The 14,632-nt window shown below is 36.0% G+C and overlaps 1 protein-coding gene across 7 annotated transcripts in view; it reads right to left on the bottom strand.

Annotated features, from left to right (window-relative positions):
• The window catches only part of GRM1 (glutamate metabotropic receptor 1), a 395,756-nt gene that overhangs the window by 249,703 nt on the left and 131,421 nt on the right, over positions 1–14,632 (bottom strand). For all 7 annotated transcript variants that reach the window (XM_077896175.1, XM_077896203.1, XM_077896227.1 and 4 more), the window contains one exon: positions 12,723–12,972. In XM_077896175.1, the coding sequence (XP_077752301.1) occupies positions 12,723–12,972 (250 nt within the window). The remainder of the gene's footprint in view (positions 1–12,722; positions 12,973–14,632) is intronic.

Genomic DNA, 14,632 nt, shown 5'->3' with positions numbered 1-14,632 from the left:
ATTCTAGTTTTCATGCTATTCCTACCACATCTGCAGTTACTTCCTCCACTTTAACCCCTCAAAGTCATCCAGGAGCGTCAGAGCCAACTTCTTCCACACTCTTGTTAATGTTGCTATTTTGGCCTCTTCTGATGAATCATGAATGTTCTTAATGGCATCTAGAATGGTGAATTCTTTTCAAAGGGCTTTCAATTTACTTTGCCCAAATCATCAAAGGAATCACTATGCTATACTTTTACAAAAATATATTTCTTAATAATACTTAAAAATTGAAATTACTCCTTTTATCCATGGGTTGCAGAATGGATGTTTCTTAGCACACAAGAAAACATTAATTTCATTGTACATCTCCAACAGAGCTCTTGGGTGACCAGGCACATTATTGGTAAGCAATAATATTTTAAATTAAGTCTTTTTTTCTGAGCAGTAGCTCTCAACGTTAGGCTTAAAATATTCAATAAATCATGCTGTAAACATATGTGCTGTCACCCAGGTGTTGCTGCTCATTTACAGAGCACAGGCAGAGAAGATTTACTGTATTTCTTAAGGGCCCCGAGATTTTCAGAATAATGAATGAGCCTTGGTTTCAACTTTAAGTCACCAGCTGCATTAGCCCCTAGCAAGAGAGTCAGTCTGTCCTTTGAAGCCAGCCATTGACTTCTCTCTAGCTATAAAAGTCTTAGATGGCATCTTTTTCTAATAGAAGGCTATTTCATCTACATTGAAAATCTGTAATTTAATGTAGCCACCTTCATTAATATCTTAGCTAGATCTTCTGGATAACTTGCTGCAGCTTCTACATTAGCATTGCTGCTTCACCTTGTACTTTTATGATATGAACATGGTTTCTTTCCTTAAACTTCATGAACCTACCTTTGCTAGCTTCAAAATTTTCTTTTGCAGTTCTGTCACCTGCTAAGCCTTCACAGATTTGAAGAGAGTGAAGGCCTTTCTCTGGGTTAGGCCTAAGGGAAAGTTATAGCTGGTTTGATCTTCTATCTGGACCACTAAAACTTTCTCCATATCAATAATAAGACTGCTTCACTTTCTTATTATTTGTGTGTTCACTGAATTAACATTTTGAATTTCCTTCAGGAAATTTTACTTTCCATTCACAACTTAGCTAACTGTTTGACACAAGAGGCCTGTCTCAGCTTTTGACATGCTCACTGAGCTTAACCATTTCTAGCTTTTGAGTAAAAGGAAGAGCCCTCTTACTTAAAACATTTAGAGGCCATTATAGAGTTCTTAACTGGCTTAATTTTCAATATTAAATCCTATTCCCTGTGTCTCATGCAACAGGGAGGCCTGAAGAAAGGGAGCAAGACAGGAGAATGGTTGGTCAGTTGAGTAGTCGGAATACACACATTTATCAATTAAGTTGGCTTTTACATAAATGTGGTTTATAGTGCCTCCAAACAATGACAATAGTAACATCAAAGACTACTGACACAAACCTTCAATTTATAAAAACTGCAGTATCTGTGAAGTGTAATACAGTGAAATGCAATAAAATGAGGTTTGCTTATACTTTGTTACTGAGACAATTTTTGCAATTCCAGCTCCCTTGGGTTTTTAGCTAGCTTTGCAATCTTCAATGGGATTGAATAGAGTGAAATTTTAATAACTATACAATGTGCTACATTTGGTGATGAAGAAAGAAAAAAATATACCTGTTTATCTCCTCATTAGAGAGGAATGCCAAACCTAGAAGTCCTTTAGGTCATAGTTACTGTGTATTCCCATAAATCTCTGAAGCTGCATCTACATTTTGAAAAATTGCCTATGGTACTTTCTAGGGAATACACCTTTGCAGGAAGAAAATTATTACTATGAAAAAAAAGTAAAAATAGAAATTTTCAATGCATGCTTTTTTTCAGTCTTCAACGTTATTTTTAAAAATAGGTAGAAACCAAGCTCATCTCCATGAAATATCAGATAAAAAGCAAAGATCCAAATTCTCCCAAATATGAGAACACACCATATATTGGCGTAACTACAACTAGGACTCTGGGTGAGTGCCTCAGGAAAAAACTGTAAATTTCTTTTATGCGAATGTCAGCCTTTCATGGTATATAGCTAAAACTCTGGAATAATCCTCCAATGAGAAGAACTTATTGATTTTTACTCTCTAGAATTGTTAAAGCAGTAATCCTTAATTATTTTACTATTTATCAAAATTATACTGAAGAGAAATGAGACAGGATTAGGATTGCCAAGAGTTAAGGGCTTTCCAGTAGGAAGAATCTTCACACTGGAATACCCCCCTTCCCATCACTTTCACATACTCTGGTCAGAACAAGAAATGAGCTCATATGAAAAGTGATGGTGGTCAAAAGGCAGTTGGGTGACATATCCAAAATGCTGAAAGAATAAGCTGTTGACTAAAAATCTTATACCCAGCAAAACTGTTTTTCAAAAATGAAAGTGAAATGAAGATATTCCCAGATAATCAAACACGGAGTAAACTTATTCCTAAAGGACATACCCCTCAAAAACTATAAATAGAATAAATGTTAAAGGAAATTATTTAGGCTTAAAACAAGTTACCCAAGATAGAAATTCAAAGACACACACACACACACACACACACACACACACACTGCACAGGTAAAGGTAGTTAAGTAATTATAAAAAATAGCATAAAAGCATATTTCTTCTTCTTTCTACACTTCAGTGAGTTAAAAAGTGATTGTATAAAACAATATGCATATAATTTTATTTGGGTACCTCTAACATAGGGAAATGTAATATATTTAACAACAGCACAAAGGTGGTGGGTAGGAACAAAGTTGTATCTGGTATATAAATGATACCAGAAGGTAACTTGCATCCATAGGGGGAAAAAATGTAGAGAATTAGAAATGGTTAACCAGGCGGAAAATAGAAAAATTCCCATGAATATAAACTTACTCTCTTCTCTCTTATCAGCTTCTGTAGTAGGCATAACTTATCAATCAATAATTATGAAAATGTATTACTAAGTTTTTAACATATATAAATGTAATACATAATAAGAGCACAAAGAAGAAAAAGGAAATAGAGCTTATAAAAGTAACATTGGTATATATCACTGAAAGTAGGTTAGCACAATTTCAAGTGGACTCATAAGTTAAGATTTATATGGTAAGCCCTAGATTAATCACTAAGAAAATAAATTTTTTAAATATAGTGAAAAAATGATTAAAGGAGTAATAGAGGAACAAAAAGACATGAAACATTGGAAAACAAAATGTAAAATGCTACACGTAACTCCCACTATATCAATAATTACATTATATGAGAAAGGACTAAACAATTCAATCAAAGGGTAGAGATTGTAAGTCTAGATTTAAAAAGATCAACTACATGCTATCTACAGGAAATATTTTATATACAATATAAATATGTTGAAAATAAAAGAATAGAAAAAGATATACAATGTAAACAGCAATCATTAAAAGACTGGAATAGCTATACTCATATCAGGAAAAAAAGTAAGCTTTAAAACAAAGAGTCACTTGATATAAAGAGGAATATTTTCTAAGGATAAAAACAGCACTCTATCAGGAAGATATAGCTATTAAAAACAAACATACAGCCAGCAAGAGAAACTCAAAATACATGAAACAAAAACTAAGCTAAAGGAGAAAACTGACATTCAACGATATTTGGAGGCTTCAATACCCCATTTTTCATAATGGATAGAACTATACAGAATATCAACAGGAAAAAGAAGACTTTAAAAACAATATAAAGAAACTGGACCTAACAGGCATTTATAGAACCCTCAACCCAAGAAAAATAGAATACAAAGTCATCTTAAGTGCACTTGAAATATTCTCCAGGGCACAGCATATGCTAGGCAATAGAACAAGCCTTAAAAACGTAAAAGGAATGAAGTCACACAAAAATGTTCTTAATTATACTGAAATGAGTTTAGAAGGTGAAAAGCACAATATCTGAAATAAAAAATGCACATGATGGAAGTAAGAACAGATTAGACACAGCAAATAAATAAATAAAATAAAATCTGTGTACTCAAAGTCATAGCAATAGAAATTGTAGAAAATAAAGTAAAAAAAAAAAAAGAGAAGTGAAAAAAGACACATAATTTTCCTGTATGAAAACATCAAGCAATCAAACATACATATAATTGGAGCCCAGACAAAAAGAAAAGAAAGGCATAAACAAAAAAAAATATTTGAGGACATAATAGCCAATTATTTTCCAAATTTGATTTGAAAAAATCTATGAACCACATCAAGGCTTATAATCAAATTCCTGAAAAATAGGGATAAAAAGATATGCTTAACACAATCAGAGATTAAAAATACACATTCAAGGAACAAAGAATTATAGGAGATTTTTCATTAGAAGCTATGCAAGTCAAAATATAACTGAATAATATCTAAGTATTGGAAGTAAAAAATAGCAACAATCAACTTAGAATTCCATACCAGGTAAATGTTTTTTAATTAAGATAAAATAAAAACATTACCAACAAAAAGGTGGAGAAAATTTATTTCAGCAGCCCAGCCTCACAAGCAATGTTAAAAGAAATTCTTCAGAGAGAAGGAAAATAATGCTGAAGAAAATATGGGTATACACAAAGGATGAGAAAGTAATTGTGTAGCTAATTATAGAAAATAATTGTTCTCATTTTTAGTTTCTTAGACAATTGATGAAGCAAAAATAATAGTGTATTTTATACTTTATGATAGGTTTAGAAGTAACATATATAACAATAGAACATATATCAAGAGGGAGAAATAGAAAATACTGCTATGTAGTTCTTATACTATTTGTAATGTGGTTATAATATTCTTGGAATGTGGACATTAATAAAGAAATATATTCTAAACCCCAGATCAACTCTTCATAAAAAAATAAAGAAGCGTAGTTAGTAAGTCAAAGATAAAGATAAAATGGAATGCTAAAAATGTTTAATTAATATACAGGCATGTATATGCAATTGTTGGTAACAAGTAGTAGGCCATTTTAATGGATAAATGATAATCCTTTCAACAAAACAGTTCTGAAACACTGGAACAACTGGATATTTTTAGGTTAAAAAATGTATTCACTCTTATCTCACAACATGTATGAAAATTAACTCCAAATATATAATTTAATCATATATCTACATATAGAAAGAAACACTATAAAACTTCTACAAAATTGTGATGTTGAACTAAATGCCATCTTTGATAGAGCACAACAAACATAAAAGAAGAAATTGATAACTGGACTTTGAAAATTTAAACTATTCTATCTTCCAATGATCCTGTTGACAAAATCAAATTTTCAGACATATACTAAGAGAAAATATATGCTATATCTGTATATTATAAATGATTTGGGTCCAGAAATTATAAAGAACTTTTGCAACTTCATAATAAGACTAACAACCTGGTAACAAGATAAACATATATGTCTACAAAATATTTCACTAAGAAAGATATTAAAATGGCAAATAAGCACATAAAAATGTTCAACGTTATTAGTCATTATAAAAATGCAAATTAGTACCACAAAGAGATGCCACTGCCCACTCACCAGAATAGTTAAAAGTAAAAAAGACTCACAATACTATTTTGGTAAAGATGTAAAGGAATGAGAACTTTCATACATCACTAGTGGAACTGCAAAATTGTATAGCCACTTCAGAAAATAGTTTGGCACTTTCTTATAAAGCAGCTTAAAAAGTTAAATATATACTTACCATGTGACCCATAATCTCACCCCTAGATATTTAAGAAAATTTATATGTACACACAAAGGTGCATACATGAATGTTTATAGCTGCATTATTCATTATAATCAAAACTGTAAATGATCCAAATGTTCATCAATAGGAGAATGGATAAGCAAATTGAAGCAATAAAGAAGCTACTAATATGTACCATTGCATGAGTGTATCTCAAAAGCACTTCACCAACTAAAAGAAGTCAGACACAAAAGATTACATTCTATGTGATTTCCTCTATACAAAATTCTAGAAAAGGCAAAGTAATAACAGAAAGCAGCTGATGAGCAATTCAGTCATCGGAACCCAATCCCACAATCAGAAAGAAATAGTAGTTCACTGTTCAGCCCTGGGCAACTTGGAGATGACTAGACTAATCTGCCACATGTCTAGAGGCTTCCTACTCTGTATCTTGATTAGTCAGAAAACTAGAACATGATTATACTTTCATAGGGCAGGTGGATAGGGCAGTTTGAGTGGCAGGTGAGAACAGAAATACAGGAAATAGAGCTACAAATAGAGCTACAAAAATTATTACTATTACTACTACTGTCAATATTATTATTTACTACTCCCAGATATATCTTTACTTTTGAAAAAAATCTTGAAGGCAAATACATTTTAAGAAATTAAAAAAAAAAATAAAAATACACTAGAGCCAAAGTGGCAGGATAATAGGCAGTAAAGTTAAACCTCGCTTCATCTTTCCTTTCAAATAGGAAATTGTTCCTGAGAACAATTCATTCATAGTAAATGCCACCTCAGTGCAAAGCACAGATGTAAGCATCACAGGGTAGCGGTTCTGAAGCTTAACTCATCTTCAGTCTTTAAAAAAGAAGATCCAAAGTCCTTCACCAAGAAATTCTATTGATGATCTCAGGTGGGATGCAAGAATCTCCTTTTGTAAATGCCCCTGCTGCTTCTTGTGTGCAGTCAGATTGCAATCAGACTATCACAAGAACTACAAAAAAATGTACTAAGATAAATTCCCTGTTGTCTTCAATCAGTCTCAAACACAAACTAGACTAAATCATAATGACTTCCTTTTTCATCCATTCAAATTGAGCCAGTGCCTTATTGATAGAGGGTATCCAAAACCCTTCAGTGTTTTAGTACCTTAAAGGCAAGTAGAGACCAAAATATTAATTTTCAGTTTTCAGATGAACATTATCTGAAATAGGTATTGGTATAAGGGAAGAGTTAATTATTAAAACACAAATCAGCCACCCAATTATTGTGAAAATCCTAAGCATTTCTGTGGATGAAATCTATGCTCAAAATATTTGTCAATATCCTACAAGTCATGTTTATTCTTCAGAGTACTCTAAACTAAAGCCCCTGTCCTTCCCTAGAACACATTTCTCACAGACTTTTTCTAACAGTGTAATCTTCCACAAAGTTCTCATTAATCTGTCTGTGGAGGAGTGTTTTAAGGAAGGTATTGCCTGTCAGCAGGCTATCATTCTCTGCCCTTGGGAACCCAGAGATGGCCAGGTTATGTATCTGTAAGCCAGGACCATCAGGCATCAGAAAAAGCCCATCAGCTTTGCCAGGCTCTTGATTATAATCCATTTTGGTGGAGGTCACACTTCATTGAAAGTCCACATTTGCTTTACAATATATAACCTTTGCAATTTTGTCTGAAGGCTGAAAACTTTAGATATTTTCCCCATTTTTTTTTCATAATGGAAAGATGAAATCTAAAACAATTCATTAAAAAAAAAAACGTGTGAAACATAACACCATGGTATATCATCTTGTTTCAAGGGTATAAAGGTCATTTTTCCAAATATGTGTTCTGGAAGAAAAAGACAAAAACCTGATTTGTAAAAAACAAAACAAACAAACAAAAACAGGTATTTCTTTTGTTTTGTACCTTCTTTCCAGATAAAGCAAATTGTTCCTTTCCAGTTATTTTTTTAAAAATATGTACTTAATGTTGTTTGTTACTTTCAACTCAAAAACCAGAATTTTTGTGTCAGAATTTTTGTGGATCAAGTTTTAGAAGGAATTTCTCTGCAGTAATAGATTATGGAAAGTGAGTCTATGGGTTAGAAGATAAGAGTTGGGAGAGATGATAGATAAACAGCCCACACCGATAAGGGATAGGCATTTGAAACGTAAGGACTCTATACTTATAATTTGAATGGCCAGGATATAGTAGGGAGATGTGGCAAAACGAAAGGTTATTGACTTCATTGTCTTTATTGGATGTTTCTTTTGTATAGTGGAGAAATTAGATGAGGTCATAATCCAATAAAGGGGGCGAGGACATATACATTTGATTCTGAGAATCATGTCAAAAGGAGCAATTTCATAGAACCAAGATGGAACTTTCTTTCGTATAATGATTAATTGTGGTTGGTTGACTGATTTGGTGACAATGTTCTGTCAATTTGTCCAAAGTCAAAGGTTTGACTGTTCTGTGGGTCTGCTGGCTACATTCTATGACCATGTTAAGACACTAATACTGACCAGCTGTATTCAACAAATTGTCCTGATTTTAATAAGGTGATGGGTAAGAAAATGTAAGTGGATTAATCTAAATTCATGAAACTTAGAAAACTTTAGAGACTTTAGAAAAAATAAAATCTAGGAGGGAGATATATTGACAAGACTGCACATACAGCTAGAAGTTGCAACTTGATGCTAGACTATAACCCTTACAGACATGCCTGCAGAAATGAGAGAATCAAGCCCACCAAATGCCCATTGCTATGAGGGACAGAGAAGCATTTGGAATAGAATTCATCCTTCAGAAAGTGGGAGAATCAAACAACTGAAGGGAAAGCTTATTCTAGGTATGATGTAGTGTTACTCCTTGGCCAGGTTCCCTGTTCAGCTCTCAGGGACTCATATCTGATGTCATATCTCTCCCAGGGAAGGAAGATAACTGTGAACCAAGAATGAGAAAAGGTCATTTCCCCCAAAATCCTCTGAGATATAAGAGTAACAGCCAATATCACTCTGATAGACCCTCACAGAATATATCCCAGAAAGGCAGAGAAGCAGCAAGTGTGGCATAGTTTTGGTATCTCAAGGGCTCCATGTATCATTGGCAATAACCACTGGTACAGGGAACTTCATTATGATGACAGGTCCTAGGATGTGACAGTAGGATTCAACACAGGTAGAGAAAGATAGGAATAAAAAAGGTAGACCTCACATGTAGCTGACCTCTTCATGAGCAAGCATGCATGGGACTCAGAAATACTTGTATGAGCACAGCTGTATTTCAGGTAAGCAAGAGCCAGAGAGGTACGTTTACACTGCCAACTTTGCTCAGCTTTTAAATAATGATGATGGAATGAATCCTTTACACTCCAATTACTCACTGCAACATTTTGTATAATTATATTTCACAATTAGGCAGTCCGTATAACCCTAAGCTCACATATTTGCCACATCTCTTTAAGATCTCCAGAATCTGGGATCCCTGGGTGGCGCAGCGGTTTGGCGCCTGCCTTAGGCCCAGGGTGTGATCCTGAAGACCCGGGATCGAATCCCACGTCGGGCTCCCGGTGCATGGAGCCTGCTTCTCCCTCTGCCTGTGTCTCTGCCTCTCTCTCTCTCTCTCTCTCTCTGTGTGACTATCATAAATAAAAATAAAAAAAAAAGATCTCCAGAATCCATGCAGATAGCGTCTTTATGGATATCAAAGAGAATGAATTCTGAAAAAGCAGACAACTGTTTTTTGAAAATGGTAAAAATGAGAATATTATTAAAACTAGTATCCTTCCTAAAAGCAGTCATTTTACAAAATTAATAAAAAGGACTGAATATCTGCAGGTCGCCTGTCCTAGTACCTATATTACCATCCTTATTCTGAACAACACTTCAACAATGCTGCTTACCTCCTTTTCACTCATGAGGAAGTAATATTTCTTTTTTTTGTATATTTTTATGGGAGTTCGATTTGCCAACATATCGTATAATACCCAGTGCTCATCCCGTCAAGTGCCCCCCTCAGAGCCTGCCACCTATTCACCCCATCCCCCCACCCACCTCCTCTTCCACTACCCCTTGTTACTTTCCCAGAGTTAGAAGTCTCTCATCTTCTGTCACCCTCACTGATATTTCCCACTCATTTTCTCTCCTGTCCCCTTTAATCCCTTTCACTATTTTTTATATTCCCCATATGAATGAAATCATATAATTTTTGTCCTTCTCTGATTGATTTACTTCACTCAGCATAATACCCTCTAGTTCTATCCATGTTGAAGCAAATGGTGGGTATTCGCCAATTCTAATGGCTGAGTAATATTCCATTATATATACAGACCACATCTTCTTTATCCACTCATCTTTCAAGGCTCCTTCCACAGTTTGCTATTGTGGACATTGCTGCTATAAACATTGGGGTGCATGTGTCTTGGTTTTCACTGCATCTGTATCTTTGGGGTAAATACCCAGCAGTGCGATTGCTGGGTCACAGGGTAGTCCTATTTTTAACTCTTTGAGCACAGTGTTTTCCAGAGTGGCTGCACCAGTTCACATTCCCACCAACAGTACAAGAGGGTTCCCCTTTCTCCACATCCTCTCCAACATTTGTTGTTTCCTGTCTTGTTAATTTTCCCCATTCTCACTGGTGTGAGGTGGTATCTCATTGTGGTTTTGATTTGTATTTCCCTGATGGCAAGTGATGCAGAGCATTTCCTCATGTGCTTGTTGGCCTTTGGTGAAATTTCTGTTTATGTCTTTTGCCCATTTCATGACTGGATTGTTTATTTCTTTGCTGTTGAGTTTAATAACAAGTTCTTTATAGATCTTGGGTACTAGCCCTTTATCTGGTATGTCATTTGCAAATATCTTCTCCCACTCTGTAGGCTGTCTTTTAGTTTTGTTGACTGTTTCTTTTGCTGTGCAGAAGCTTTTTATCTTGATGAAGTCCCAATAGTTCATCTTTGCTTTTGTTTTCCTTGCCTTCATAGATGTATCTTGCAAGAAGTTGCTGTGGCCAAGTTCAAAAAAAGTGTTGCCTGTGTACTCCTCTAGGATTTCGATGGATTCTTGTCTCACATTTATATCTTTCAACCATTTTGAGTTTATCTTTGTGTATGGTGCAAGAGAATGGTCTGGTTTCATTCTTCTGCATGTGGCTGTCCAATTTTCCCAGCACCATTTATTGAAGAGACTGTCCTTTTCCCAGTGGATAGTCTTTACTGCTTTGTCGAATATTAGTTGACCATAGAGTTGAGGGCCCATTTCTAGGTTCTCTATTTGATTCCATTGATCTATATGTCTGTTTTTGTGCCAGTACCACAGTGTCTTGATGACCACTGCTTTGTAGTACAACTTGAAATCCGGCATTGTGATGCCCCCGGCTCTGGTTTTCTTTTTCAATATTCCCCTGGCTATTCGGGGTCTTTTCTGATTCCACACAAACCATAAGATGATTTGTTCCAACTCTCTGAAGAAAGTCCATGGTATTTTGATAGGGATTGCACTGAATGTGTGAATTGCTCTGGGTAGCATAGACATTTTCACAATATTAATTCTTCCAATCCATGAGCATGGAATATTTTTCCATCTCTTTGTATCTTCCTCAATTTCTTTCAGAAGTGTTCTGTAATATTTCTTTTTTAATACTTGCTTCTAAGACTTGCTTTCTTAGGTGGCTCCACACAACTGCACTGTGTTGAAGAAGCCAAAATGATATTTTGTGGCAGTGCGCCAATTTTACTCAAATTCAATAATTTTATTCATCTTGAATTATATATATTTTTATAGATTTTTATTTATTTACTCATGAGAGACACACACAGGCAGAGACACAGGCAGAGGGAGAAGAAGGCTCTATGCAAGGAGCCTTACATTGGACTCAATCCCGGGTCTCCAGGATCATGACCTGGGCTGAAAGTGGCGCTAAGCCACTGAGCCAACCAGGCTGCCTGAATTCTACTTTGATCTTGAATCTATATCTTCTCATGCAAGAGTATTTCTTTGTTTCTTTATTTATTTAGTTGCATTTATATCCCATCTTTTATCTCAAAGTTTTTGAAGTATCCTGTACCTCTAGTTCCAGATGATGATGAGATTATTGTTACTATATCGCAGTCGTTACAAGTTCAAAGACAGAGGAAGGGTCTGGAGAAGATGTGCACACCATTATTACTCAGTTTCCTACAGAAGAGGATCAGTGTTTGAGTTATTTCAACAGGTGACCTATGGACTGTATTCTAGCCAGTAGAGGAGATAGCAAGAGAAAAAGCAATCTGGAAATCAGTATGGCAGTCATGCATCAGTGAAGGCTTTTTTTGGCAAACTCAGTAGATTCCTTGGAAAAATTTAGCAGTTCCTTGGTTCAATATTATAAGTTGGCAAATTAAACAACATATCTGTTATGTCAAAAACTATACGAAAAATACAATGATACTGAAAATCTATTCCTGCACAAATAAAGATGATCTAGAAAGAAGAGCAGAGATTTTGGAAGCCACCGCCTGCTATTTCAGAAGTTGCATGCTGAAAGCATCACTCAGCCATCTCATGCATGTAAAAGAGCACATTATCAAGTTCCAAAATTCAGCTGCATATTTTCACTTGCATTAGTCAGCCTAAATTTCGTATCCTAATATATATTTCCATCTTCACTGCTATCCTCCATCCACCAATACTCCATTAAGTTTCTTATGCTTAGGAAGTGTGAAGACATAAGCATGTGCGTGGTTTGGTGGCTGGAGGGCCAGAAGCACATGAAAGTAATAATTCTTCAGAACAAAACATTCTGACAACAACTTCCCACCTTTTTCTGAAGTAGTCTCATCATCCTTTCATTCACTATCCTGCTCTTGCCTTGCAGGAAAATGATAGCCTCAACTCTCCATGATCCAGAGCTAAGGTTCAGCCCAGCAGAGCATATCTCACCCTCTTTGGAGTCAGGAAATCCAGATTTGTGATAGAAACATATGTGGGCCAAAGTGTGATGTGTGTGCACATGTGCCTGTGTAAGAGAGAGAAAGAGAGAGAAGGAGCAAGAGAGAGAGAGATTTACCTTCCAATGAGCGAGAACTCTCCCACGACGCCCAGGCGCCTCATAGCACTCAGGAGGCCTCGAACTGTCATGCCTTCACAGAAGCAGACCACCACTCTGGCCTTGGGAAGCCTCTCCCGGAGCTTGCGCAGGAGTCGGTCAAAGCTCTTTTCCCCGGCATTGCTGTAGATTTTGTCTGAATGCGCGATGCAGAGGCCTTCCTGGGCAGCCAGCTCTTTGAAAGCATCCATTCCACTCTCCCCATAATTCCCTGTCCAGAAACAATCAGCAGATGTTCAAGACAACCTGGCAGTGCAGCACTTATAAGCTGGAATAAAGACTCATTAGTCACAGGGAATGAAGAAGACAGATTTGCAAATAATTTGTAAATATAACTGGAACTGAAGGAAGATCTGGATGGATTCAAGAGAGTCATCAAATGTAATCAAACCACCAACACTGAGAAGATAATGAGAAACTATTTAATCAGGGTATCCACAGTGAAACAAGTTTTTAGAAATGAAGGACTACTGCTCTATTTTACAACAGTTATCAGTAGCGGTTGTCATAGATTTTAGCAACGTGGGAGAGATTGTCACATTAGGGGTAGGAGGTCAACCAGAACAATGAGAAGGCCTCTTCATTTGAGGGCTCACTTCTGCTAGCTGCCGTTAAGAGGCAGACTCTCATGGTGATAGCAAACCCTACAACATTTTATGAAGAGTAAGCAAAACAAATGGAACACCTGGCCAGGCCAGAATAAGCAGACAAGAAGTAGCTACACGGTTTAGTCAAAATCTACCACCCTCTGATGAAATGACAGGATTATGAGAGATTTGGCTTTATGTTCTGATTTTTATTTTAATCTCATTCTCAGAATAAAATATACTTTAAAAAACTAAGAACTCATAAAAATCAGTGTAATAAATCAAATAGCACATTGTGCCAATTTCCCATTTCTCTATTTCACTGATGACTTTAGCCCCCATCTTTGTGTCCTCTATACGAATTCTTTCCCCAAGTTTGGGGATTTTGACACCTGTGTCAATCATCCAATACCATGTCCTCCATGTTTCTCAACCCCCTCCAACCAATGATATTTCCTATAACTCACCTACTTTTCATGGTCACACTTTTGACCTGTTGTCACAAATATTTCTCATATCTCTGGATGTAGATGTCAAACATCCCAGTCTCTGTTTATCCCCTTTTGTCTTTTAAGTTCGTTTATTCTATTACCCCCACCCCAACATTTATTCAACCTTGTCAAAACCTCAAATCCATTCACCCTCCATCTTTCTTTCCATTCTCCCACTCATTTGCCTCTTAGCCCATCATATGTCATAGCCTAGCCTCATGATCTTTCCCTTACAAATTCTTTAATTGCCTTGTGTTTTCCTGACAAAATCCCAACACTAGTTAAAGCTAACCATTTACCTATTCCATGTCTATACCTGAGGACCTAAGTATTCCTAGAAAAAGCTCAAAATCTTGGTGACTGGTTTTATTTAAAATTCGTGATGGATGCCCTGCGTGGCTCAGTGGTTGAGCACCTGCCTTTGGCTCAGGGTGTGATCCTATAGTTCCAGGATTGAGTCTCACATTCGGGTCCCTACAGGGAGCCTGCCTCTCCCTCTGCCTACATCTCTGCCTCTCTCCGTGTGTCTCTCATGAATAAATAAAAAAAAATCTTTAAAAAAAATTCATGAGCATTCATGTCAAAAGGGGCATTCAGTAGTGCAAGGAAATTATACTATATCTCCTCCATAAATAAAATCTCCTCATCTCTAACATGATTATTTCATCTTTACCCTTCCCTCCTTAAATTTCCAAACTACTGACCCCACCTCTGATCCTCATCTCAGCTGGGATCCTCATTTCATATTTCAATAAGGACACAGAAATAACTAACTCAGCTATACATTACAGTA

This window comes from Canis aureus, chromosome 1, assembly GCF_053574225.1.
Source record: "Canis aureus isolate CA01 chromosome 1, VMU_Caureus_v.1.0, whole genome shotgun sequence".
NCBI classification, from domain to species: domain Eukaryota; kingdom Metazoa; phylum Chordata; class Mammalia; order Carnivora; family Canidae; genus Canis; species Canis aureus.
Note: the sequence above shows the minus strand (reverse complement) of the source record. Positions and strands in the feature narration are given on the sequence as shown.